The 23280-nt window shown below is 35.9% G+C and overlaps 1 protein-coding gene across 1 annotated transcript in view; it reads right to left on the bottom strand.

The window, feature by feature from the left end:
- Positions 1 to 23280, bottom strand: part of slc6a8 (solute carrier family 6 member 8) — an 82400-nt gene that overhangs the window by 14674 nt on the left and 44446 nt on the right. Inside the window, exons 8-11 of the mRNA XM_056464036.1 lie at positions 8792 to 8904; positions 5328 to 5465; positions 1417 to 1519; positions 1160 to 1260 (exon numbers count right to left, since the gene is read on the bottom strand). Of these exons, the coding sequence (XP_056320011.1) occupies positions 1160 to 1260; positions 1417 to 1519; positions 5328 to 5465; positions 8792 to 8904 (455 nt within the window). The remainder of the gene's footprint in view (positions 1 to 1159; positions 1261 to 1416; positions 1520 to 5327; positions 5466 to 8791; positions 8905 to 23280) is intronic.

The following is a 23280-nucleotide window of genomic DNA, read 5'->3' as shown; positions in this document are numbered from 1 at the left end:
GTTGTACAAATGATAATGTTAGATTCATACATTTAGTGTCATTAGCAACATTTGTAGTAACAGTGAATTTCTCACAGTACTGAATAGTTTACAGTTTATTTTTATTCCTCTAATGAAAAATGGTTTGATCCGTGACAATAAAAACATAATGTGATCCGAACCATGAGATTCGTGATCCATTACACCACTAGTATGATCACCTCCAGAACTGCCTTGAGTATATACGCTCCTAAAAAGCATCTCACGCCTTCAAAAGCCACTGCACATTTATTGCGTTTAGTCTTCTGAGGTGCAAGCAATTTATTATATAAAAAAGGCCCACAGTGTCTTCTACTGCAGCAAATTCTATTTTTCTTTTTGATAATTGGCTCCGGTTTATCAGGAATGAATGATTTTGTTCGTTTTAAACTGATTTGCTGGAAACGGTGCTTTATTCTCAAATGTTTTATGAGATATTCCAGTTTTGCTCAACAGTTTAGTTCCTATCTTTTAATGAAAACATAGCTAAAACATTTGTTGCCTTCACAGGTCTGCTGCACCAGTAATATGACTGAAAACTATAAATGCGCATGCTCTGAATGAACAGCGCAATGCCCAGTAGATTATAACAAAAATATACACTGGTGTTTATTCTTTTGACTACATTTAGTCTCATCTTTAGTCAATCATGTTGTATGCTGATTAGATTAGATAATAGATAAAGAATAAATTAGATAAAGTGACAGAAACTACCCCTGTCACTTTAACTATTAATATCCATGTAGTTCTATCTCCATCCCATCTCAGTCTGGTAAAAAAAAAAAAAAAGTCATAATTGAACATTTTTATCCTTATTTTCAATAATTAAACGAACACCAGACTGAATAATACATGCATTAAAGTGGTTCTATTATACTAAAGGACCTTAATAATGTTTAGGAGTTCTCCTTGAATAGGTCTATACATATCCAAGGTTAAAAATATATTAAAAATATACATAAAAATGCCATTATATAAATTTTTTACTTCAATAATATACCATGTTTGCATCTGCTATTAACATGCATTTTCAGTGCCAACAATTAACCCATAAAAGGAAAATACCCCCCATTATATACATACATTATTCCCTTATAAACAAAAATACTGTATGAACAGGCGAGAGGTTTTCAACACTCACCATGCAAACACATGGAGTTATAATGGACCAGCACCACTTCATCCACGGGAATGGCCGGTAACCGATCATACGAGCAATATCGTCCATGAATCTGTCAGCACCTGCACAAAGTCAGCAGTCTTTTAGGTGTGTGTGTGATTAGAACAGGCTCCTACATGCTATTTTTGTCTCTTTATGCAGCAAACATTGTAAAGATAAATGTCTGCGCTGCTCATGATAAACTGATGAGATGTGAGAAAATAAAAGCTGATTCTCACCATAAACCCATGCGACAACCACGCATTCCCAGAATGCTTGCCACAGTAGGGTCATTCCACTGGCTGAGTAGTAGTCAAAAAGCTGGAAGACGTACATCCCTCCCTGAAATTGATTAAGGGAGAGATTAAAAAAACTGACATTACATTACAACAAGCACTATCTAGCTACATTTCTCACGATTAGTGCATGTTGTTCCACAGAAGAAGAAAAAAAAATCTATAATATGTAGGGATGTAGCGATTCACCGTGAGCTAGTTGAAAAATCGATTTCAAACCGCTAAGAATGTTGAACGAATCACGATACATGTTTTGAACAGAGGGGGCGCTGTGTTTACAAATTAGCTTTACCTGCACATCAGCGGTGAACAAGAGGCGATGACAGCGGTGAAGTGCGCCAGACACAACACAAACTGTGTGCAAATACTGCAGAAAGACGTTCACTTACACTTACAGAACAATGACTATGTACATAAAGCGTCAACACAGTGAAAACTGCTGTCACAGATGTCTTTACACAAAAAAAAACTATTAAAAAAAACAAGTGGACCAGATGATTTGTAGCTCCGCTTAATCTGACGAGTGCTACAGAGATCACACAGTGCATCAGTGTTTTCATAGTGAAAGTGTGAAGATGTTTTTCAGACTGAAAGAGAAAGTTGTTCGCTTACAGAAGCAGGTATTAGATTATTTTTAACCCTCTCCTTTTCAAATGAGTTTATGCATATTTTAATAATTTTCTTCTTATTATTAAATATTAAAAAATGTTCAAGATTATCTCTTCTTAAGTGCATCACACTGATACTATTTAATTATACAATAAAATTAATTATTCACCTTCATAATCATGTTCAACTCCTGTCTCTTTCCTATTATATAATTAGTAGTTTTATAAACATTATTCAGTGCTTCCCACACTTAGGCTGTTTCTCAATATGCGATCTTCAGCGTTCTTATGTCCTCGTGTTTTCGTGTAAGGTCATCATCAACTGCCAAAGTTCAGTTACAATACTCAAGACTGCAAGAACAGAGGACGCGTGAAACTTCCCGGATGTGTTCTTAATATTGAGGACGCACCGATGCAGACTTGAGCACTGAACTCGCTCTGGAAGTCCCAGAAGTCATTGCGACTGGAGGTGGGAAGCCCAGCATTTTATACAGATTTATTATTAAAGTTCGGAGATATCATTTATTTACCTCAGGAGTTTCCCTAAATGAAACGGTGAACGTAAACATGACCATGAACATCTTAATAAAGGAATAAACACATTAAGGGTGTTTGTTTGCTGAAATTCGTATTAAAATCTGTTTTATTTATATTGTGTAACGTATATTTATAATGTTTTTATGCAAAGTATATATTTTGAAAAGGGGAAAACCAATAAATTGTTGTGTGAATGCTGTAATGTTTAGATAATTTACCATTTAAAACGCGTGAAGGTCATGTGACCATCAGGAAGAACGCAGCATCTCATTTCTCAGAGGACGCGTTCTCTGCCCTCGCGGTCTCCCGAGTTCGTTCTTTCGAGGACACCTGGCAAGACCGGTCTCCACAAGAACGCAAGTCCGTTCTCTGCATTCTTGGAATTGAGAGACAGCCATAGACTTTACTTGTGTGGGCTGCCCAGGCATATTAACAGCCGCCCAAGTATATTTAGTGACACATTTTTTTACTATTATTAACATCCTTTACATTTTTTGTATCCGCTCAATATAACCAAACATCCGCGATCGATTAAGTAGTGGAAATCTTCTCTCGTTTACCAGTTTCGTTCTGTGCCTGTGAGACCTGTCAACAATCATGCAGACAATTTCACGTGCTCTTCAAACCCAGAGACGTGCTGTTTTGAGACTTAAAATATTCGTCCGGCCCTGGTCTCTAAATCTCCTAAAATGTCCGGGATTCAGCTTTTGCTTTCGCTTTCTAAAGCTCGTATGCGTTTTTGCATTACTCTTTTATTAAAGACTACTTTCCGCCTGGTTTCACAGCTGACAGCGCACACAGCCGTGATACAGGGAGAAAAAGTAAGTCATTCATTAATCTAAACGATTCAGAAAAACTTTACTATATGCTCGGAGAGGATGAAATAACAACTAAACTTGCTGCGAAATATACATATATATATATATATATATATACCATTAGTAATGGTTAATCAATGCATATGTCTTATTTTAAAAATCTACTCATTTTAATCTTGCAATTATGATCATTTTAGAGATACCACCGCAAGTATATTTTAAACCTGTGGGAAGCACTGGTATTTTATGCCAGTGGCCAGTCCCCTGGATCAGAGGGCCTATTGACCACCTCTGTACACTCTGCTCTCTGGTTTAGGAAAGGCTATGTAAGTGTGCTGGGATTTTACATATTTTTAAAGAAATATCAGCATATCTGTTTTCTGGCTTAAGCTGAGGTCTTTACACAGTCACACTTTTAGTTTGTTTATATTAACGAGTCTTCTCTAGTTTGTATTATTCTCTAGCCATTTTGTTTTTGAAATAGCAGTTCAGTTGCGACAGGAAATTTATTATTTTGCAAAAAAGAGCAGTGTTTAAAAAAAAAAATGGAAGTGCTCTTCACCTTAAATTTCTTTCAAATAATTTAGTTTAAATATCCTGACTAAATTGTGAATCGTGAGATTAGTATGATCAATCATATCCCATCGTGAGACAGGTGAATCGTTACTACTAATAGTAGTAATCCTACTAATATGTCATAAAAAGCATAGGAATTGCCAAATGTTTTAATAAATAAGTATTCACTAATTACAATTATAGTAATTCTAGATTTATGTAACTATGATTATGATTACCGACTTATTTTAATAATGATTATAAAAACAGACATATTAAAATCATTTCCCAACTTTAAAAATTGACCAGTAACATTCTTAGGGCTTCTCTCACTAGGTACAGTTGTCTTGAACCATGCCGAAGCGCGGTTGACCCCCCTCCCCTCTCCCCCGACGGCCTGCACTCACATTACATTTTTTACCTTACGGACCTGATCACGCTTACGTCATCTATGATGCGACTGTTCAGTTTAACAGGAGAGAAGCGCTCTCGCTCAGCACAGTGGAGACTGCTTTAGTTATTATTTTTAGTCGTTTGGGATGCAGTGACACGCAGTCAAAAATGTTGCTGAACAGATCCACAACTAGCTGCACGTATTAGGAGGTTTGCTGAAGGTGCAGCTGATGTGCAGCAAGGGTTTTGCGTCTTTAATAAACTACGAAAGTTGGCGTTCTTTAAAAAGTAAAAATGTATAATAAAATGACATGAAACAGTCCCTTAAAGGTGACATCGCGTCTTCAGTTTCAGGCTCAGGTGTGCTTTGCACTCACACTACAAGCGTACGGCGCCAAAGCCCAACCGAACCACCCCTTGACCATGCCTGAGCCCGATTCAGAGCACTCACACTTGTCAAATGAACCGGGAAACGTGCCCGGGCACGGTTCGGATAGCCCTTACACACTTTCCGTAACACAAATGAATGCCTAGTCCCACCTTTTATTAGTCATTTTTATGCAAGTTAAATGCGTTATGAATGTTGTCTGTACTCAACAGAAAGTCAAAATGGCATCTGTGTTTGATAAAGCAAACAAATCAATCTCAAATGCTACTTGTCAGGTCAGCGATTGTTTGAAGTTTTCCTGTGTAAACTTTTGCGTCATTGTGAGCTTACGAGTCACGTCTCTTCTGTGTACAGTAAGAGTTCTGACTGCTGGAAGAGCAGCCTCTGAATGAGAGCATGATGATGTAATGCTCAGTGAAAGGACTCGTGACAAACCATTATATTGTTGTCTGACTAATGGAGTAGAACGCTGCTGATCGTTAGGGGAAATAGATGCTGATATTCTCACGCTTGACATTCTCTCTTATGAATGGGTGTTTCATTAAAGACACTCACCTGTGTAACCATGGAGAGATCTATAATGAAGCATAATAAACAGCAGATCGCCACAGCGATTTCGCGCTGATAGCGCATGTAATACTTTCCAGGGAAAAGATCAAGAATGCCAGTTACGAAACCCTCCACACCAACAAACTGTGGGAAAAAAAAAGTCATATGTGTTAGTAATGGATATATAGTTGTTGTATAGTTTGATATGAATCGATAACACCAAGGGCTAACTGAGAAGAGAGAAAAAAAATGTAATTCATTCACAGAACAAGATTAGGAGCTTAATCTAATTGAGACACTGGTTTCTGTTTCAATTTTAAATTTCAGTTATTTTGTTTGTTGTTTTTGTCAATTTTATTATTATATATTTGGTTTATGTCTATAGAGGCAGGGGTTATAGATTGCTAGGGGTTGAAATGTTCTTGAGATGCAGATGATAGTGAAGTGAGTAGATCTGGAGGGGTCATTTTTGTAGAGAACAACCTGGTGCCACACTAGCAGGTGATACTAAAGGGGATTTGCCCTTGTGTCCATCTCCCATGCATTGAAAAGCTGGTTTACATCAAAGTCCCTTTAAAGCAAGCCATTTCACTTGGTGGCCATCTTTGAAACACCTCTCGGGCAGTATGCTCAGGCATTCTGTTTGAATGGGGAAACATTCAATTCTTCAAAATTGCTTGCCAAGCTTACGATTAAATTTTATATTAGGAATCAACAAGAAATTTAAACAACAACTGTCTCTTTAGTTTAATTTCTAAATGTTTAAATCACACAAAATCTGCTGAACATTACGTCTGGTTTGAGCCCCTTTCCCGGAGACTCGTCAGTCTATAGCGACCACTGATTGGCTCCTATCATAGAAGGCGGAGCTTCATTCGCCATATTGACGTTACACTTTCCCCCATTCAAACTATATGAGTGACACGTCTTGTGCATTCTATATTCTTAGTTTACATCCAGCTGAGAGCAGGGTAAATTGAGGCGGAGAGGCTACATTGGTGCCGTGACCCTTATTAGAGCGGAGGTATTAAGGAGAGTATAAAGTATATTGGTGAAGTTTTTTATTTGTTTTTGTTTTTCTTGCTGCTGTCGCCTCTGGCTTGCTTGGTTGTGGTTGGTGGAGCAGTTCTTCAGTTGATCGTCTTTCAACAATAGCCAACGTTTCCAACATCCTCTATTTTTATGTGCATTTTGGACCAGGCATTAAAAAATACACCAAACGGAAACACCAAAATGCGCACAGATTTAAAAATGTGCATAATATGTCCACAACTTAGAATAGGATGAGAAATAGACTACGATGGAAACACATCTACTGAATAGTTTCCATTGTGTGCATTGTGACAATCCAGACAAGTATCCAGACCTCATTTGAGGAGAAATGTGACAGATCCTGATAGGATGACTGCATAACCAATCATTAATTAGTTGTGTAAATGTGTGTATAAGAGTTGTAGTGCTAGTTGGGAGAGGATAGTGTGGTTACTCAGGAGTGCTCATGTCATTACCTACCATCTCAATGACTCTTTAAACTTTTGGTTTTGTTTTGAATTATTTCTATCATGTAGTTAAAGTTTGTTTAAAGTTCTTCATTAATTTCTTTATCATTATTAACACTAGATATTTGTTTGTTGCTTTGACTGATTGTTCAATTAGTTTCATTTATTATAAATAATTTGCATTCATACTATTTTGTAGGTGGGCCTCTATTTTATGTTGCGACTCAAATGAGCGGGTCATAACAGCATCAACATATGATTTAACATATCATGTGATGATAAAAAGCTTTTTTTTCAAATCAGAACTGGGGTGCGTTGGGATGGCATTAATGAACAAACCAGCAGACCGACCACATTGGACAACATCTGAAATGTTGTTTCAGTTATATTAAAATCCCTTAGCCAAAGTCGCTCATCAAAGTGGTTTCAGTATTATTACCTCCAGAACTCCAGAACAGTCTTGAGTGACTGCGCTCTCTTATTCTTTTTTCTTCATATATGGTTTGCTTAGACACAATCTAGACTGTAAAAGTGGCACACTTATGACCGATGCTATGGATGGTTTTTAACGTTTATGTACAAAATGTCCACTTCGCTTGCTGGAAAGTCAGTTCAACTGCTGCTTTGAGCTTGGTTTGTAAAACCAGAGGGGTTACATTGGTACTGTGACCCAGATAGGAGTGAGGTTTAGGCGTAGGAGTGTAGTGTAGGCTTAGGGCTGGATGATATGGCAAAAATCCAATCTCGATAAATTTTTTTCCATATTAAACAAAAATAATATGTATTTCAATATCAGTTGTTAATTCTTACAGATTTAAAAGAGTACCCCAACAATGACTGAAGCCACAAATTAGAGGGTCCATTAAATAGCATAACCTATTTTGGGTGGCCGATTCGGCACATCTCTAATATCAACACACGTCTAGATTCCCATTGTTGCACATTTTTGCTGTGTGATTGGCTCTTAGATCAATATATAGTGAAAGAGTCCAGAGTTTATAATTGTTATTAACATACATTTTATCGCAATTCAATATAATATTGTTTATCGGCCCAGCCCTAGTGTAGACCTTGAAGGCACATAAGCAGTTGATGGTTGGGGGTCAAAGCAGGACTAGAAGAACCAAATGATCAAGAAACACTTGCAATGTGGTGTTTGAGGATCAGCTGGTCATCTAAGATTACTCCAACATTTCTGACCGAACTCTGACCGTGTTATTTCAAACTGTAGTTTACCCAAAACATGAAAATTCTGTTATTAATTATTCACCCTTATGTCTTTCCAATCGCCCTTTCATCAGCTTTAGAACTCAAATTAAGATCATTTAGATGAAATCCGAGAGGTCTCTCATCCTCCATAGGTAGCAATAGTTCCACGACGTTCAAAGTCCAGAAAAGTGCAAAATCATTCCATGTGACTTCAGTGGTTCTCCTCTAATAATATAATGCTCCAAGAAAACTGTTGTGCACCAAAAATGCACCCTGACCTCATGTGAAAGTCATTTTTACAGTTTTTGGGTGCAGAAAAGTGTTCTTGGACGTGTTCTTTTCAGTGTTTGGACTCTCAGTAGTGATTTTAAACCACACTGAACTGAGCTAAACTGAACTGAACTTAAACACTGAAAACTGAACTACACTGTTCCAATTAACTATGACCTTTTATGTGAAGCTGCTTTGACACAATCTACATTGTAAAAGCGCTATACAAGTAAAGATGAATTGAATTGAATTGGAGCTTCATATGATAACAATTGAACCATTAAAGTCACAGGGAATGTTTGTTTTTTGAAAGTCTCAGGACTCTTGCTGTCTAAGGAGGATGAGACAGCTCTCGGATTTCATCTAAATGATCTTAATCTGTGTTCCAAAGATAAACGAATAGTGATTGGAATGAATTACGGCGAATAATCAGTAACAGATTTTCAATTTTTTGGCTAAACTTTCTGTAAAACGTTTGGCCTGTGAACTGACCTGACTGTCCAGTCCCAGCAGTAGCAGCATGATGAAGAATAGGGCAGCCCACACCGGAGCCACGGGCATCATAGAAACGGCTTTAGGATACGCTATGAACGCCAAACCGGGGCCTGTGGGGAAAAGAGAATATGAGAAACGTGTCACCACGGGCAACAGGCCGCCCGCAACTCAGACACACATACACACGTACAGCACCAACGGAACAGAGAGAGATAGAACTCAATAAAAGAGAGAAAGAGAGAGAGAATGAGAGATAGAAGCACCTGGATGAGGTGAAACGAAGTGATAGCTTGTGGAAAAAAGAGGCGGGGGATTTAATTTTTCGATCTTTTTTTTTATTGCTCCGGTACAGTATATCGAAGGCAGGTTTCACAATTACACATTTAATCCAGATATTTTATTCTGATGTTTTTTTATTGTCATTGATGTGTAATGTAGTGTAGGCAGTGTCTCATTAGAGGCGTGTGAGTGCGTGTTAACATTGAGGGCGTCTAAATCTATCAGTGTCATTAGTCATTGGCCATAATACCAGTAAGTATCACAGCACACAAGACTAGAAATTAACTATACTGTTAGTTTACTGTCACGTGATAATGAAAGAGCTGGTTAAGAAGTTTTTGTGTCCTAAAGTTAAAAGAAACACAAAAAGCATCAGCTAAATAAATAATTGTAGATGTTAACCGATAATCAAATGGCATAAGATTGTGTATTTTGGTCTAAAATACTTATAACAAAATTTATATTTATTTATAAAGTAATAATTATAAAGTAATAATTATAAATTAATTATAAAGTAATAATTATATCATTACTTTATAATTAAACAGTTTGAATGTTTGAACAGTTTATATATATATTTCACCAATACTGTTTGAAAGGTAAAACAATTACAAAATATGAAATTCCTAGTTTGTCATTAGAATAAATTACATTTGATTGCTGGTTTTGCTTTTGGGGTTTCTATGTGTGAGCCTTCTTTCAAAGCAAAATTGTGCTCATTGACATCATCTATATTTTATGTTTTTAGTTGTTCTGTTCATCAAAACCAGCATAGCCTGAATTACACTGTGACAGATCACAATCTGCACGGAAACGTGCCATTAAACCCTTTCCAGAAATGATCAGGGTCACTGATTTATAACACTGATTGTTTTGTTAAAGCTAGAACAGCATGTGGTTTCATGTATTTTGTTTGTAGCTTTATTGTATAATGCATGTAGTTTTGTAGACACTTTGGAGTATTTCATGATATTTTCAAGACATTACACCATCTTAATGTAAAGGCCATATTATAAGTGAAGAGTCAGTCGTGTGTTGATGTTGTGTTAAAATGCCCCTATTATGCTATAACTGTGCTGTCAAGGTCTCCTACAAAAGGTTTACACCCATCCAAGGTAAAAAAAAAAAAAAACATGTGACCCTGAACCACACACAAAAAAAGGAAGCAAATTTTTTTTTTTCTTCTTTTATGCCAAAAAACATTGGATCATAAAGATTATGTTCCATGAAGATATTTAGTCATTTTCCTACAGTAAATATACACTCACCGGCCACTTTATTAGGTACACCTTACTAATACCGGCTTGGACACCCTTTCTCTTCAGAACTGCCTTAATCCATGATTGTAAAATTGTCAAAGTGGTGTAGATTGAAAAGGTACTGGAAACATGCCTCAGAGATTTTGCTCCATACTGACATGATAGCATCACACAGTTGCTGCAGATTTGTCAGCTGCACATTCATGATGCAAATCTCCATACGAAAGCAGTCAAGAAACCAGTCTGAGATGATTCACACTTTATGACATGGCGCGTTATCCTGCTGGAAGCAGCCATCAGAAGATGGGTACACTGTAGTCATAAAGGGACGGACATGGTCAGCGACAATACTCAGGTAGGTTGTGGCGTTGACACGATACTTAATTGGTACTAATGGGCCCAAAGTGTGCCAAGAAAATATCCCCCACACCATTGCACCACCACCATCAGCATAAACCGCTGATACAAGGTGGGATGGATCCATGCTTTCATGTTTGTTGATGCCAAATTCTGATCCTACCATCAGGATGTCGCAGCAGAAATTGAGACTCATTAGACCAGGCAACGTTTTTCCAATCTTCCATTGTCCAATTTTGGTTAGCCTGTGCCAATTGTAGCCTCAGTTTCTTGTTCTTAGCTGACAGGAGTGGCACCCGGTGTGGTCTTCTGCTGCTGTAGCCTATCTGCCTCAAGGTTCAACATGTTGTGCGTTCAGAGATGCTCATCTGCATTACTTGGTTGTAACAAGTGCTTATTTGAGTGACTGTTGCCTTTCTATCAGCTGGAACCAGTCTGGCCATTCTCCTCTGACCTCTGGCATCAACAAGGCATTTGTGTCCACAGAACTGCCGCTCCCTGGATATTTTCTCTCTTTCTGGCCATTCTCTGTAAACCCTAGAGATGGTTGTGCATGAAAAATCCCAGTAGACCCGCAGAAATACTCCAACAACCATGTCACGTTCAAAGTCACTTAAATCCCCTTTCTTCCCCATTCTGATGCTCGGTTTGAACTGCAGCAGATTGTTTTGAGCATGTCTACATGCCCAAATGCTGTCAAGGCTGAGTTGCTGTTAAGTGATTGCCTGATTAGAAATTTGCGTTAACAAGCAGTTGGACAGGTTTACCTGATAAATGGGCCAGTGAGTGTATAAAAACACAATTTTTGATTAGTAATATACATCCTAAAATTAAATTTGAACAAATTTAGAGGGAATTTTCTCAATATTTAGATTTTTTGAACCCTCAAATTCTACTTTTTTTTCAAATGTGTGTCAGCTAAATATTGTCCTATCATAGCAAACCATACATCAATATCAACTTATGACTGGTATTATGGTCCATGGTCACATACTGTATAATATACATATACAGTGTCTGTAATGTTTGGTTTAAGTATCCAGTCTCATTAAACTCCTCCCTTCCAAAACCCTGCTCTGCTCTGATTGGTTAGATCATGGCCATGTTTTGTTGTGATTGGTCTTATGGTGCATGTCGGAAACCAAAAGAAAGCACTTTTAAACAGAGATATGAGCAGTCATGATGTCGATAGTTCTCGTCACTTAATGTACATTACATTTTTTGCTGGCAGCTTTTGAAGACCATAAACTGACATTATGCACATTTGTTGTAGGTTTGTGCAGGGAGTAAGACTGGAATTACTGATGGCTGTACATATACAACAACAGCTAAGTATTACTATGAATAGTAGCAATATGGTGGGCTAAGCCTCTCAAATAAAAAAATCGTCAATTGTTAGAAGCTGTGAAAAGCACAGAGACTTATCAAAAGATTATTCTAGGTGCACATTTTTGTGTGTGTGCAAGAAACTACAGATTTGAAATACTTAAAGTACGGTTTTGGAGATTTCAATATTCGTGCATTCAAATATACAAGTCTTGTGCTGCGTCCCAATTCACATACTATGCATCCAAAACAGAATTTGAATAAAATAATTAGTGTGTCCCAAATAATCGTATGTTGAAACGAGTATTCTGAAGTTACCCGGATCATCTACTGTTTCCTGTTGAAATTCGACGAGCAGATTCGGAATTCATCTAGAACTACAATCATGGCTAAAAACTACAAACATGGCGGATATGTGAGACAAACTGTTAGATGGAGATGTTGAAATGATTGCTATTTAATATCTAACCTACTGGAAAATATTAAAATCACATTTTGCACATTATATTTCATCTGCAACAACAATGACAAGTTTACATGGACATCAGTAATCAAATTATTTGCCTTAATCTGAATAAGACAGTAATATGATTAAAGTGTTTAGATGAGTTGCTATTTGAATGTTCCTTTCTTGATCCCGTTTTACATGTTATAGCATATAGCACAGTGACGCAATGACGTTAATCGAACTAATCGGAGTTTCCTCTAGAGTTTCATGTAATTTTGGGTGTTTCATGCAATCTGGCAGTTTAACTTTCATTCAGGAACACTTCATGAATGACCCCACATGACAAACTGATGTATTGCATGCGTGTATGAAGTAAGGACTGGTGGAAGAGTGTTGTTTTAATAGAATTTGATACCACATGCCAATTGGAAAGAAAAATAAACTCTGCATTTCATGATGCGGGTGTCAGTGGTCCTTCACTGAATCGGTAGGTGCAGGGAATAGTGTCAAACAGGCGTGTGTCGCATGTGTGTGTCGCAATATCCTGACGCATAATGAGGCGACAAGTCTTACGTGACGGTAATAGTTTGATTAAAGTGTTTACATGTCTGTACTGTACTTCAATAATGCGACTAAAATCGGTATACTCCACATGTCTCAATCCGATTTGTTTAGTTCGATTATGACCTTAAACGGATTAAATTAATCAAAAATCGCTGTTTACATGGTAGAATCTTAATCAGAGTATTGTCTTAATCGTAATAAAATCGGATAATTGTTATCCATGTGAACGTACTCTATGTGAACTTTCATAAAGACAGGTTTGGTCATTAACTTCTGAATGCATAATTATGTAAACACCTGAGGTGATTTCTCAGTCTGAAATGTTAGATTAACCCACAGATGATATCGATTTTATTGACAGGGAATGTAATTAAGCAACATAACTGTCTATTAATGAGGAAGAAGTATCAAAGTCCCTTTAAGGCAAGTAATTTCATTCGGGGCGACGCAGTGGCGCAGTAGGTAGGGCTGTCGCCTCACAGCAAGAAGGTCGCTGGTTCGAGCCTTGGCTGGGTCAATTGGCATTTCTGTGTGGAGTTTGCATGGTCTCCCTGCGTTCGCGTGGGTTTCCTCCAGGTGCTCCGGTTTCCCCCACAGTCCAATGACATGCGGTACAGGTGAATTGGGTAGGCTACATAAATCGTCCGTAGTGTATGAGTGTGAATGAGTGTGCGTGGATGTTTCCCAGAGATGGGTTGCAGCCAGAAGGGCATCCGCTGCGTAAAAGGTGTGCTCGATAAGTTGGCGATTCATTCTGCTGTGGCGACCCTGGATTAATACAGGGACTAAGCCGAAAAGAAAATGAATGATGAATGAATGAATGAATTCACCTCGGCGACCATCTTTGAAACACCTCTCAGGCAGTATGCTCGGGCATTCTGTTTGAATGTGGAAACATAAATTCTCCAAAGTAGCTTGCCAAGCTTATGATAAAATTTCACATTACACTCTCAGAAATAAAGGTACAGGAACTGTCACTGGGGCAGTACCTTTTCAAAAGGTACCAATTTTTCCCTAAAGGGTCCATAATGGTACCTCAAAGGTACTTTTTAGGTACAGTTGGGAACTAATATGTACCTTTGAGGTACCACTGTGGACTTTTTGAATATAAATATGTATCTTTTGAAAAGGTACTGCCCCAGTGACAGTATCTTCTGAGAGTGTAGGAATCACCAATAAAATTAAACTTAAATTTAACTCTTTAGTTTAATTTCTAAATGTTTAAGTCACCCAAAATCTGCAAGAAAAATCATGTCTGGTCCGAGCCCCTCCCCCCAAGAATTGTCAGTCTATATCAATCGATGATTGGCTCCTGTACTAGAAGGCAGGGCTTTGTTCGTCATATTGACAGTTACAATTTTTCCCATTTAAAACTATACGAGTGACTTGTCTTGTGTATTCTATAGTCTTTGGTAGTATGTCCAAAAGCTTGAATACTCTTCTTTTACACACTCAAAAGTACTCATACTTTTAGAATGTACAGTAATACAAGTAGGCAAATTGGGACGCAACATTGGTCTTGGCGATTAAAATAGCAGACAGTAAGCATTGGAAATACAGCCACTAAATAAACAAGACTTCCCTTGAAAGCTTCTTTGCAGGACTATATTCAATATATTACACACTAAAAGAAAAAATAATATCCAAAAAAGGCATAATAGGGGCACTTTAAGTTTGAAAAGAGATATTTTTACAATTGTGTAAAATGATTTCTCTGTATATGACCCCTTTAAGAACTACAGAAGCAGGATATTGATGGAATACTGCCAATGAGACACTGTTTTTACATGACTTTATTTGACTTCCGGTAAGAAATATGATGGAAATATATGGTGAACAGGCAGAAGAAGGATGTGTCTTACTGTTTATACGTATATTAACGTCAAGCGGCGGCTGTTCTAAGCCATTCAACACTGAACTGTTTGAAGAGGGTTAGTGCTAGACGTTAGCGCTTGTGTTGGGGGTTAAAAACAGATCGAGTTTTACAGCTTGTCCACACTTTGGCTGTGTTTCTCAAAAAAACAATGGGTGACCCTAAATGTGGAATGGCGCTAGGCTAAGCGGTGCGTGTCAGGCCTGCCAGAGTCGGCAGAGGCTCATAGGTGCTGACTTTAGGACTGGGCTGTAGTAGAGGTGTAAATGCTAACATTAGATATCAGAGGTTTACCTGCGTTGGCAGACTGCTCCAGGACCCCTCTTGAAATCGAGATGTGCACATCTCAAGAGGCAAAGTTCCTGGTTAAATAATCCTTAAATTAATACTTAAATAAAGCCAAAATATAGATATAGAGATATAAATGAATATATATGAATCACAAGATATGATATATATATATAGAACGGGACTGAAGACAATCAAGGAAAACTAGTCAAAGCATCAAGTTTATGATGGGGAATCTGGTTCGCTGTCTAACTGTAACTGTCATCCGATTGTGTGCTGCAGGAAAATGAAAAATAAGAAAAAGCCACAAACGATGTGTGGATGGTTTCCTTCTCAAAGTCGCCTGGAAGTACAGCACATCACAACCCACTCGGACATCACCACACACAGGAAAACTCATTAAGATCCGTTTCATACTGACACAGACGACACACTAGAAGACGAGGACCAACACACACTCATACACACACTCATTTATTCTGACACACACACACGTTCAAAACATGTTTGTGTGTGCGATGTGCATGGGTGCGATTTTAATGTTCTCTTAAAGGGGTCATATCATAGTTTTCTTCATACCCAATTCAAATGCTTTTAAGGTTATTATTTCAAATTTGCTTGATAATTCATTATAAGTTCTTATTATAAGATGTAGGTATTATAATTTATTATAAGATTTCCATATACTGTATACCATAACTTTTTTGTCCCATTCTAATATTCCATTTGGGTCACAAAATACATAAATAATCTAGTTTTTCGTGTTTTGTTTCATATTTGTTATGAAAATTGCCATATTTCAGGTTGCTGTTACCTGAAGTCAAAGGATCCAAAGTAAAAAGCTATTATTTTAGTATGAGTGAGATACAATTACAGGTTTATTAATAACTTGCATTATTTGTACAGTCAAACTGATCTGCTTCTCCTTTATTTTAACAGTTTAATTTGACCGTTTATTCTTTTCTTGTTTACAATCACAGATATGTTAGTGAGAGTTTCTGAACTTGTCTGAGTTTATTACGTCTGAGAGATTCCTGCAAATTAACTACACATCTATACTGATATACTGTATTCAAACAGCAATAAATTTAGTTAAATTGACATGCATTTATAAAGCGTAGTGCAAATATAAATACCCCTTTATTAACCATAGGCTTTTAAAACAATCAGAAACGGTAGAACGTGATGGCGTCAGTAATATGGAAATTGACGTATGACGTAATCTAGCAACTTTTTAATTGAAAATAGTTGGCAACAGTGGAGGTAACATAACCTCTCTCATCTGTTACAGCGATTGTTGTGCATCCACACACTAGCGTTTCTGCGCTGCGAGTTTTCTCCACCCCGTCTGTTATGGATCAGCTGTGATATCCGCGCATTATAGTCTACAACCGCATCCATCTATCTGTAACTGCGTCACTCATCGGTAAATAATGCCAGACCTAATAATGGCTAACCGTTAGAGTCAATCGCAGCCCTTTTTGTTGAGTGCGGGAACACACAGGTGACTAATCACAGGTGTTTAAGAACTCGCTCGACTATGCTCAAAAAGCAAGCGGGACTATATTTACATTTATTTATTTGCTATAAAGGCTCATGTTTTTCTGTGCATGTACTTGAGTTTTGTTTGATGCATTCAAAAAGAGTGTTTTCTTTGAGCAGGTAAAATTAAAGGTACAGTTCATTTACAGTTAAAGTCAGAATTATTAGCCCCCCTGTTTATTTCTTCCCCAATTTCTGTTTAACATAATAGTTTTAATAACTCATCTCTAATAACTGATTTATTTTATCTTTGCCATGATGACAGTAAATAATATTTGACTAGATATTTTTCAAGATACTCCTATACAGCTTAAAGTGACGTTTAAAGGCTTAACTAGGTTAATTAGGTTAACTAGGTAGGTTAGGGTAATTAGGCAAGTTATTGTATATCGATGGTTTGTTCTGTAGACTATCGAAAAAAATTTGCTTAAAATGGCTAATAATTTTGACCTTAAAATGGTGTTAAAAAAATTAAAAACTGCTTTTATTCTAGCCGAAATAAAGCAAATAAGACTTTCTCCAGAAGAAAAAATATTATCAGACATACTGTGAAACTTTCCTGGCTCTGTTAAACATAATTTGGGAAATATTTAAAAAAGAAAAACGAATTCAAAGGCAGGCTAATAATTCTGACTTCAACTGTATATGGCTGCTTTTATTAAAGAACAAAATTGTATTAAATAATTTCTAAATAAAATTGTATTTAGAAATTATGCGATTAAATATAAGAATTCTTGTGCTGTGAAGTAAAATCTAAAATTGTGTATGGAAAGCGTGAATGTCATGAAATCAATATGAAAAATGTAACACAATCTAAATGTAAAGGTTTTAAAGGTTTTATAAATCTATATTTAAGATTTTAGATATAATTTATTTAATTGAATTCAAAATACTGTAGTTGTTTTCTTAATTTGTCTTGACAACTGACAACTTTATTGTAAAAATTAGTTTTAAATAAACAGTAGCATAGTGTAGCGTACTTTGTGATTATGCGTGATCTTTCTTTGGTGTTATTAAAACCACAACCACATCAAACCTGCAGCTCTTTTATGAAATTATAGTAAATCACATTTTAAATCGCAATTTTCATCAGGTAAATCGCAATTAGATTTTTTATCTAAATCATGCAGCCATAGGTAGTTGGAAGATCTGTGTAAAAGGCCTGCCACCACAGCTAGAAAAAGTCCAAGAGGATACTTCGATGTCTGTCTTTTGCTATACATTATTATGAAATATGTCTTTAATTTTTGACATTTTTCTAAATTAATTTTGTTATTAATTATTATTTCACTTTAAAATAAATGAAAGATACAGTACAAAGTAAAAGTAAAATGATAAACTTAGCTGTGGCAACTAAACTAAATCTTGTGCACATTTTTTTATAAATTTAGAATAATCCATTATTATAATTATGTAAATGTGTATAATAATTTCATAAATAAATATATAATTAATTTTTAAAATATATTTTTCATTTTTTAGTTATCATTAATATAATTTATTATCATTTATTTGTGTCATCTATTTTTTAATGATTTCAGTTATGAATAATAACCATGACTGCGATATTACTTCTATCAAGTACAAAACGTGTCTGGATCATTCAGATCTAGAAGTATAAATTTGTAGAGGTGTATTACGTTTTGACTTTAAAACACTAATATGCACGTATAATCCAAAACTACAACTTCATTTCATTATTAATATTGACATTAAAACTTGTCATCATGAAAAGCCCAGTGAAAAGAGCCCAGACATGTGACTCCTCATGATCTGACCCCTTTAACACATGCAGTACACTGGTATGTGAAAGCAGCCATCATATAGAAACTCATTAATTTCAAGGACACTGTGGTCACTTTGTATAAGGTCGGTGCATGGCGTCTTGCCAGGTCATTTAAAAATATTATCTCTTCATACTCATTTAGTGTTGTCGTCGACTGTACAGTCTCTCCTTCAGGCTAAGGACATGCTGTCCTTTACTGAAGCCTCAACAAACCAGTGCACTGCTTCTGTGCCGCACGCTCAATCCGGCAGCACTAATGAAGCATGCAGGAGAAAGAGCCAAACCATTACCTCCAACTGCAGCTCAGATTCAGCACGTTTTAACCAGGTTTACACCAGTTTACTGAACCAATATATATATATATATATATATATATATATATATATATATATATATATATATATATATATATATATATATATATATATATATATATATATATATATTTAATTTTATATACAATTATGTTTATGTTTTTTTACTTTAAGTGTTGACTTTTATTTACAAAGTCACATTGAACACCCAAAGGATTCTTCATTAAAGGTCCGTTTTTTAAATGCAAATGCATGTAGAGGATATGTTGGCGAGGCAGTAAATCTGGATTTTTTTTTATTGAAATATTGACATGTATTGAAAATACTGTTCAGAATAGTGTTCATTTCTCTAATTAAATCTATTAAGGATGCAATGATAGGATTTTTTTGCCGAGACAGATACAAATTTTAAGAAAATATGTATCGGACGATATTGATATTAGTCTAGTGTTTACAGTACTAGCATTTTTTTCTCTATTAATTAAAATTACCATTTAACCGTCGAACATTTAACCTCCTAGGGCTTGAGTGTCCACAAACGCGGACAGCACTTTTTAGCTCTTAAGTGGCTATTTAAAATACTTTGAATGTTTTATATTTTGTTACAGACATACAGTGTCATCCTGCACTGTTGCAGCATATGAAATGTCCCAAACACTATTTTTAATTGTCCAAAACGGGAGAAAAAATTTGTTTTTGCTCTCTGGATAGTCAAAGCAAGTTAAAAAAAAAATCTATGTTAAATATGCATTAGAAAATTCAGGAAAAGTGTTTTATGTAAATTCAGACCCCGAGTCCACATATATGGACATAATTTTTCTCTAAAAGTGCATCATGTCAAAAGATGATACTTAGATTTTTATTCTAATTAGGTTCCAATAAGCCCAAATAGCAAAGAGAAATAAAAAAAATGCATGTAAAAAACACCTTGGGCCTTAAGAGGTTAAAGAGAGGCACAAGTTAACATAGAAAAATTACAATATGACAATCTTCAAAGATAATTTTTGCTTTTCAATATTTATAATGTTGCACTACAATTCAATTTATTCAGCACAAACTAACCAATGTTTTTGTGCCAGCGCTCGAGCCATGGTGCATACCAGCTACTTTCTCGACGCACATCTGACATTTTGTACATATTAAATGTATTTTTTGCAACCATTTAATGACTAAGAAATGGCTCTAAGAAATTTTATACCTTCCTTCGGCTTACTCCCTTATTTTTAAGGGTCGCCACAGTGGAATGAACGGCCAACTATATGCTTTATGCAGCGGATGCCCTTCCAGCTGCAACCCAGTACTGGGAAACACCCATACATGGCTCTAAGAAATATTTAGATTATTTAAAAGACATAATGTAATTAATAAACCAATCTGTAATAATCAGTACATGCCTTTTTCTTGTTACTGCCGATATGTCATCAGCTTGAATACAGTATCGGTTGATTAAATATCGGTAGCGTTTATCCTTAAAATTTATTACAAAATTTTTTTCCATGGCTGAGATGAGACTGCAAGATGAGATTGTAAAAGGATGCTCAGATTACATATAAAAACCATAATTTGGGAGAAATAATGGTTTTAGCAAAGCCTTATATATGTCACAAAATAAATTCTAAGTCAGATTAATGTGTCCTGGAAAAAAATATATACAGTATGTTTACAGCCTAACTCGATTTTCCCTCAGAAATGGCTATTAAATAGCTGTTTCCATCGCAAGATGCGAATTAAATGTGTGCGCAAATCTGGAATATCGCATGAAGACATGCGAATACAGCAGCATTTCCATCCAATGAGTCAAAGAGAACAAAATCGTCACTTCCTGATTAACTGACACCAAAACAGAACTTGCTGCAGTAGGAGCTGCGTGATTATTTTCTTTATTTAATAAATGAATTGCGCTTTAGAAGACAGTATGCCGACATGCAATGAACGCATTGTGGCGTTTGAAGGCGTGAGATGCCTTTACAATTACAGATGCTCTTTACAATTCTGGAGGTTATTTATTAATAATATAATTACACTAATACTGAAATGGTTAAGGCTTTTTAGAATGACCAAAACAACATTTCAGATGTTTAACAATGTGGTCAGCCTGCTGGTTCATCCATTCACACACATTTTTATCATCACAAGATCTATCACAAAACCACATGACTTTAATGCGCATACTGTTTCCATTGTAGTTCATGCGCATCTTTTCTTACCGAATAAAAACTTTATCCTACTCAGTTTTGCGCATACCTGTGTGTGTGTGTTATGCAATTGTTTCAAAATGTATGCACATCTTGGCCTTTCCATCATCAGTTTTTTATGCGCATATCAAAAATGCGCATAAAAGAAGTGGACGGAAATGTAGCTATTGTCTCCATGTCATTAATAAAACTAAATCAGACTTTTCATATTATTGCCGATATGTCAACAGCTTTAAATGAATCCAAAACCGCTCGATAAATATGGTTGGGGGTTTATTCCTAAAATCTATTATGAAAAATCGACTTTTTTTAATGACTAAAATGTTGCTTTAATAGAATAAAATAACAAATTAGAACCATAATTTGGGATAAATTATAATTTTGGCAAGCCTTTTTTGAGAATAACTGCTTTATAAAGAATTTAAATGTCATAAAATAAAATATTAGATGGCCTAATGTGTCAACAGAAAAGAATATATACAGTATATGTACAGTCTAACACAAATAATAGCAATTAAATAAAAACAGAATTCAATGATTGACTTTAATGATCTGTTTGAGTTACAACAATAAAGATACTAATCATTTAAAACCATTCTCATTATAGTTAAAGACATGTGTGTATATATTTATTTTTTTAATCTAGCGTGTATCTTGTAGCATGGTCAAATGTACATGTTATGCATTAGTGCTAAAAGCGACAGAAAGCCTCCAGTACATCTGCTATTCACACATGAAATGTGAAACATGCAGGCCTATGTGTGATGATTTGACACGTCTACATGCGTGAGCGTCAGATATGAACATGCGGAGTGTTAAAGTGTTAAATTCATGCTGAATACTATTATCCCAGTCTGGGATATCCTCAGTTATGTTATCAAGGATAAGGATTTCATTCTATCTTTTATTAAATGAAGACCTCTGAGGTTTTAAACCAGGTTTTTCATGGGTCAGAGACAGAGGCTCTATTTTAACGATCTAGGCGCAAAGTCTAAAGCGCATGGTGCAAAAGCATTAAGGGTGAGTCTGAATCCACTTTTGCTATTTTAAGGACAGAAAAATAGGCTTGGCGCCATGGCACATGGTCTTACAGGGTTGTGCTTATTCTCTTAATGAGTTATGGGTGTGTTTTAAGCATAACGTGCATTAAACCAATCAGAGTCTCATCTCACATTCCCTTTAAGTGTCAGTTGCGTCCAACCATGGTGCATTTGCTGTTTACATGGTGGACTTTGTAAGTGGAAAACCTGAACGCTTCACTAGTGAGAAAACGTTAAAGAGACCATCTGCAGCGCGAGGATAAAGAACAAGCCTCCACCATTCGACCTCTTTACTTTACTTTTACTCTTTACTTTACTCCTTTACTTTTGTGGAGTAAGGAAACGACATTGTACGCACTCCACTGAAGACATCCATTACCCTACATATTTAATTTAGTTTGTTAAGCGCAAAGATTTATTTCAAATTTAAATTTAGTTCTAATTTCCAGCAATGGACAATAATAACGAAGTGTGGTCAAATAAACCCGACAGGTGGACAAATCTAAGCTTTTTATTAAAACAAATATAAATATGCATATAATAAATAACACTGCTAATAATAATAACATTATACAAATGCAAATTGTCATGAATAAACTGAAAAAGCCTCCTGAGATGAGGCATGGAGGCAGTGGTTTTTATATTTATGTAGAAAACAATAATTTTTATTACATTTAATAAAAAAAAAGTCATCTGTAATGATATTTGTGTGTTGCTGTACATCCTGTTTGTATTAAGCATTTGGACATAGGCGCACAACTAACGTGCTCTGCCCTGACTTTAGACCAGCTTTCAGTTGGTCAAAGGTACGGTCTTATTTCAGTTCCTCAAAATAGAAACGTTCCAACAATGCACCTTAACACACACCCTTTATAGATCAGCACACCCATGAGTCCACAAAGTGCTGCAAATGGACTTGCTATTTAAACAATGTGGCACAAAACGTGAAAATTAGGGTTGCGCTGGTCGGGAAATAGCAACAAATCACGCAAAACACGTCTTACGCCTTATAGCGCCAGGTTTATGATCGAGCCCAGAATCATTTCATACAAGAATCACTAGATGAGATAATAAACTATCTTTGGATTACAGCACAACCCTAAAATATTAATTAATCACAATTTTATATCTTATACTTTGCTACTATCATTTTAAAACAACATTTAATTTTTCAATTTTAATTAGGACAACAAAATTTGATGCCTTTTTAAAATT

This window comes from Danio aesculapii, chromosome 8 (genome assembly GCF_903798145.1).
Source record: "Danio aesculapii chromosome 8, fDanAes4.1, whole genome shotgun sequence".
In the NCBI taxonomy this organism is placed as follows: Eukaryota; Metazoa; Chordata; class Actinopteri; order Cypriniformes; family Danionidae; genus Danio; species Danio aesculapii.
Note: the sequence above shows the minus strand (reverse complement) of the source record. Positions and strands in the feature narration are given on the sequence as shown.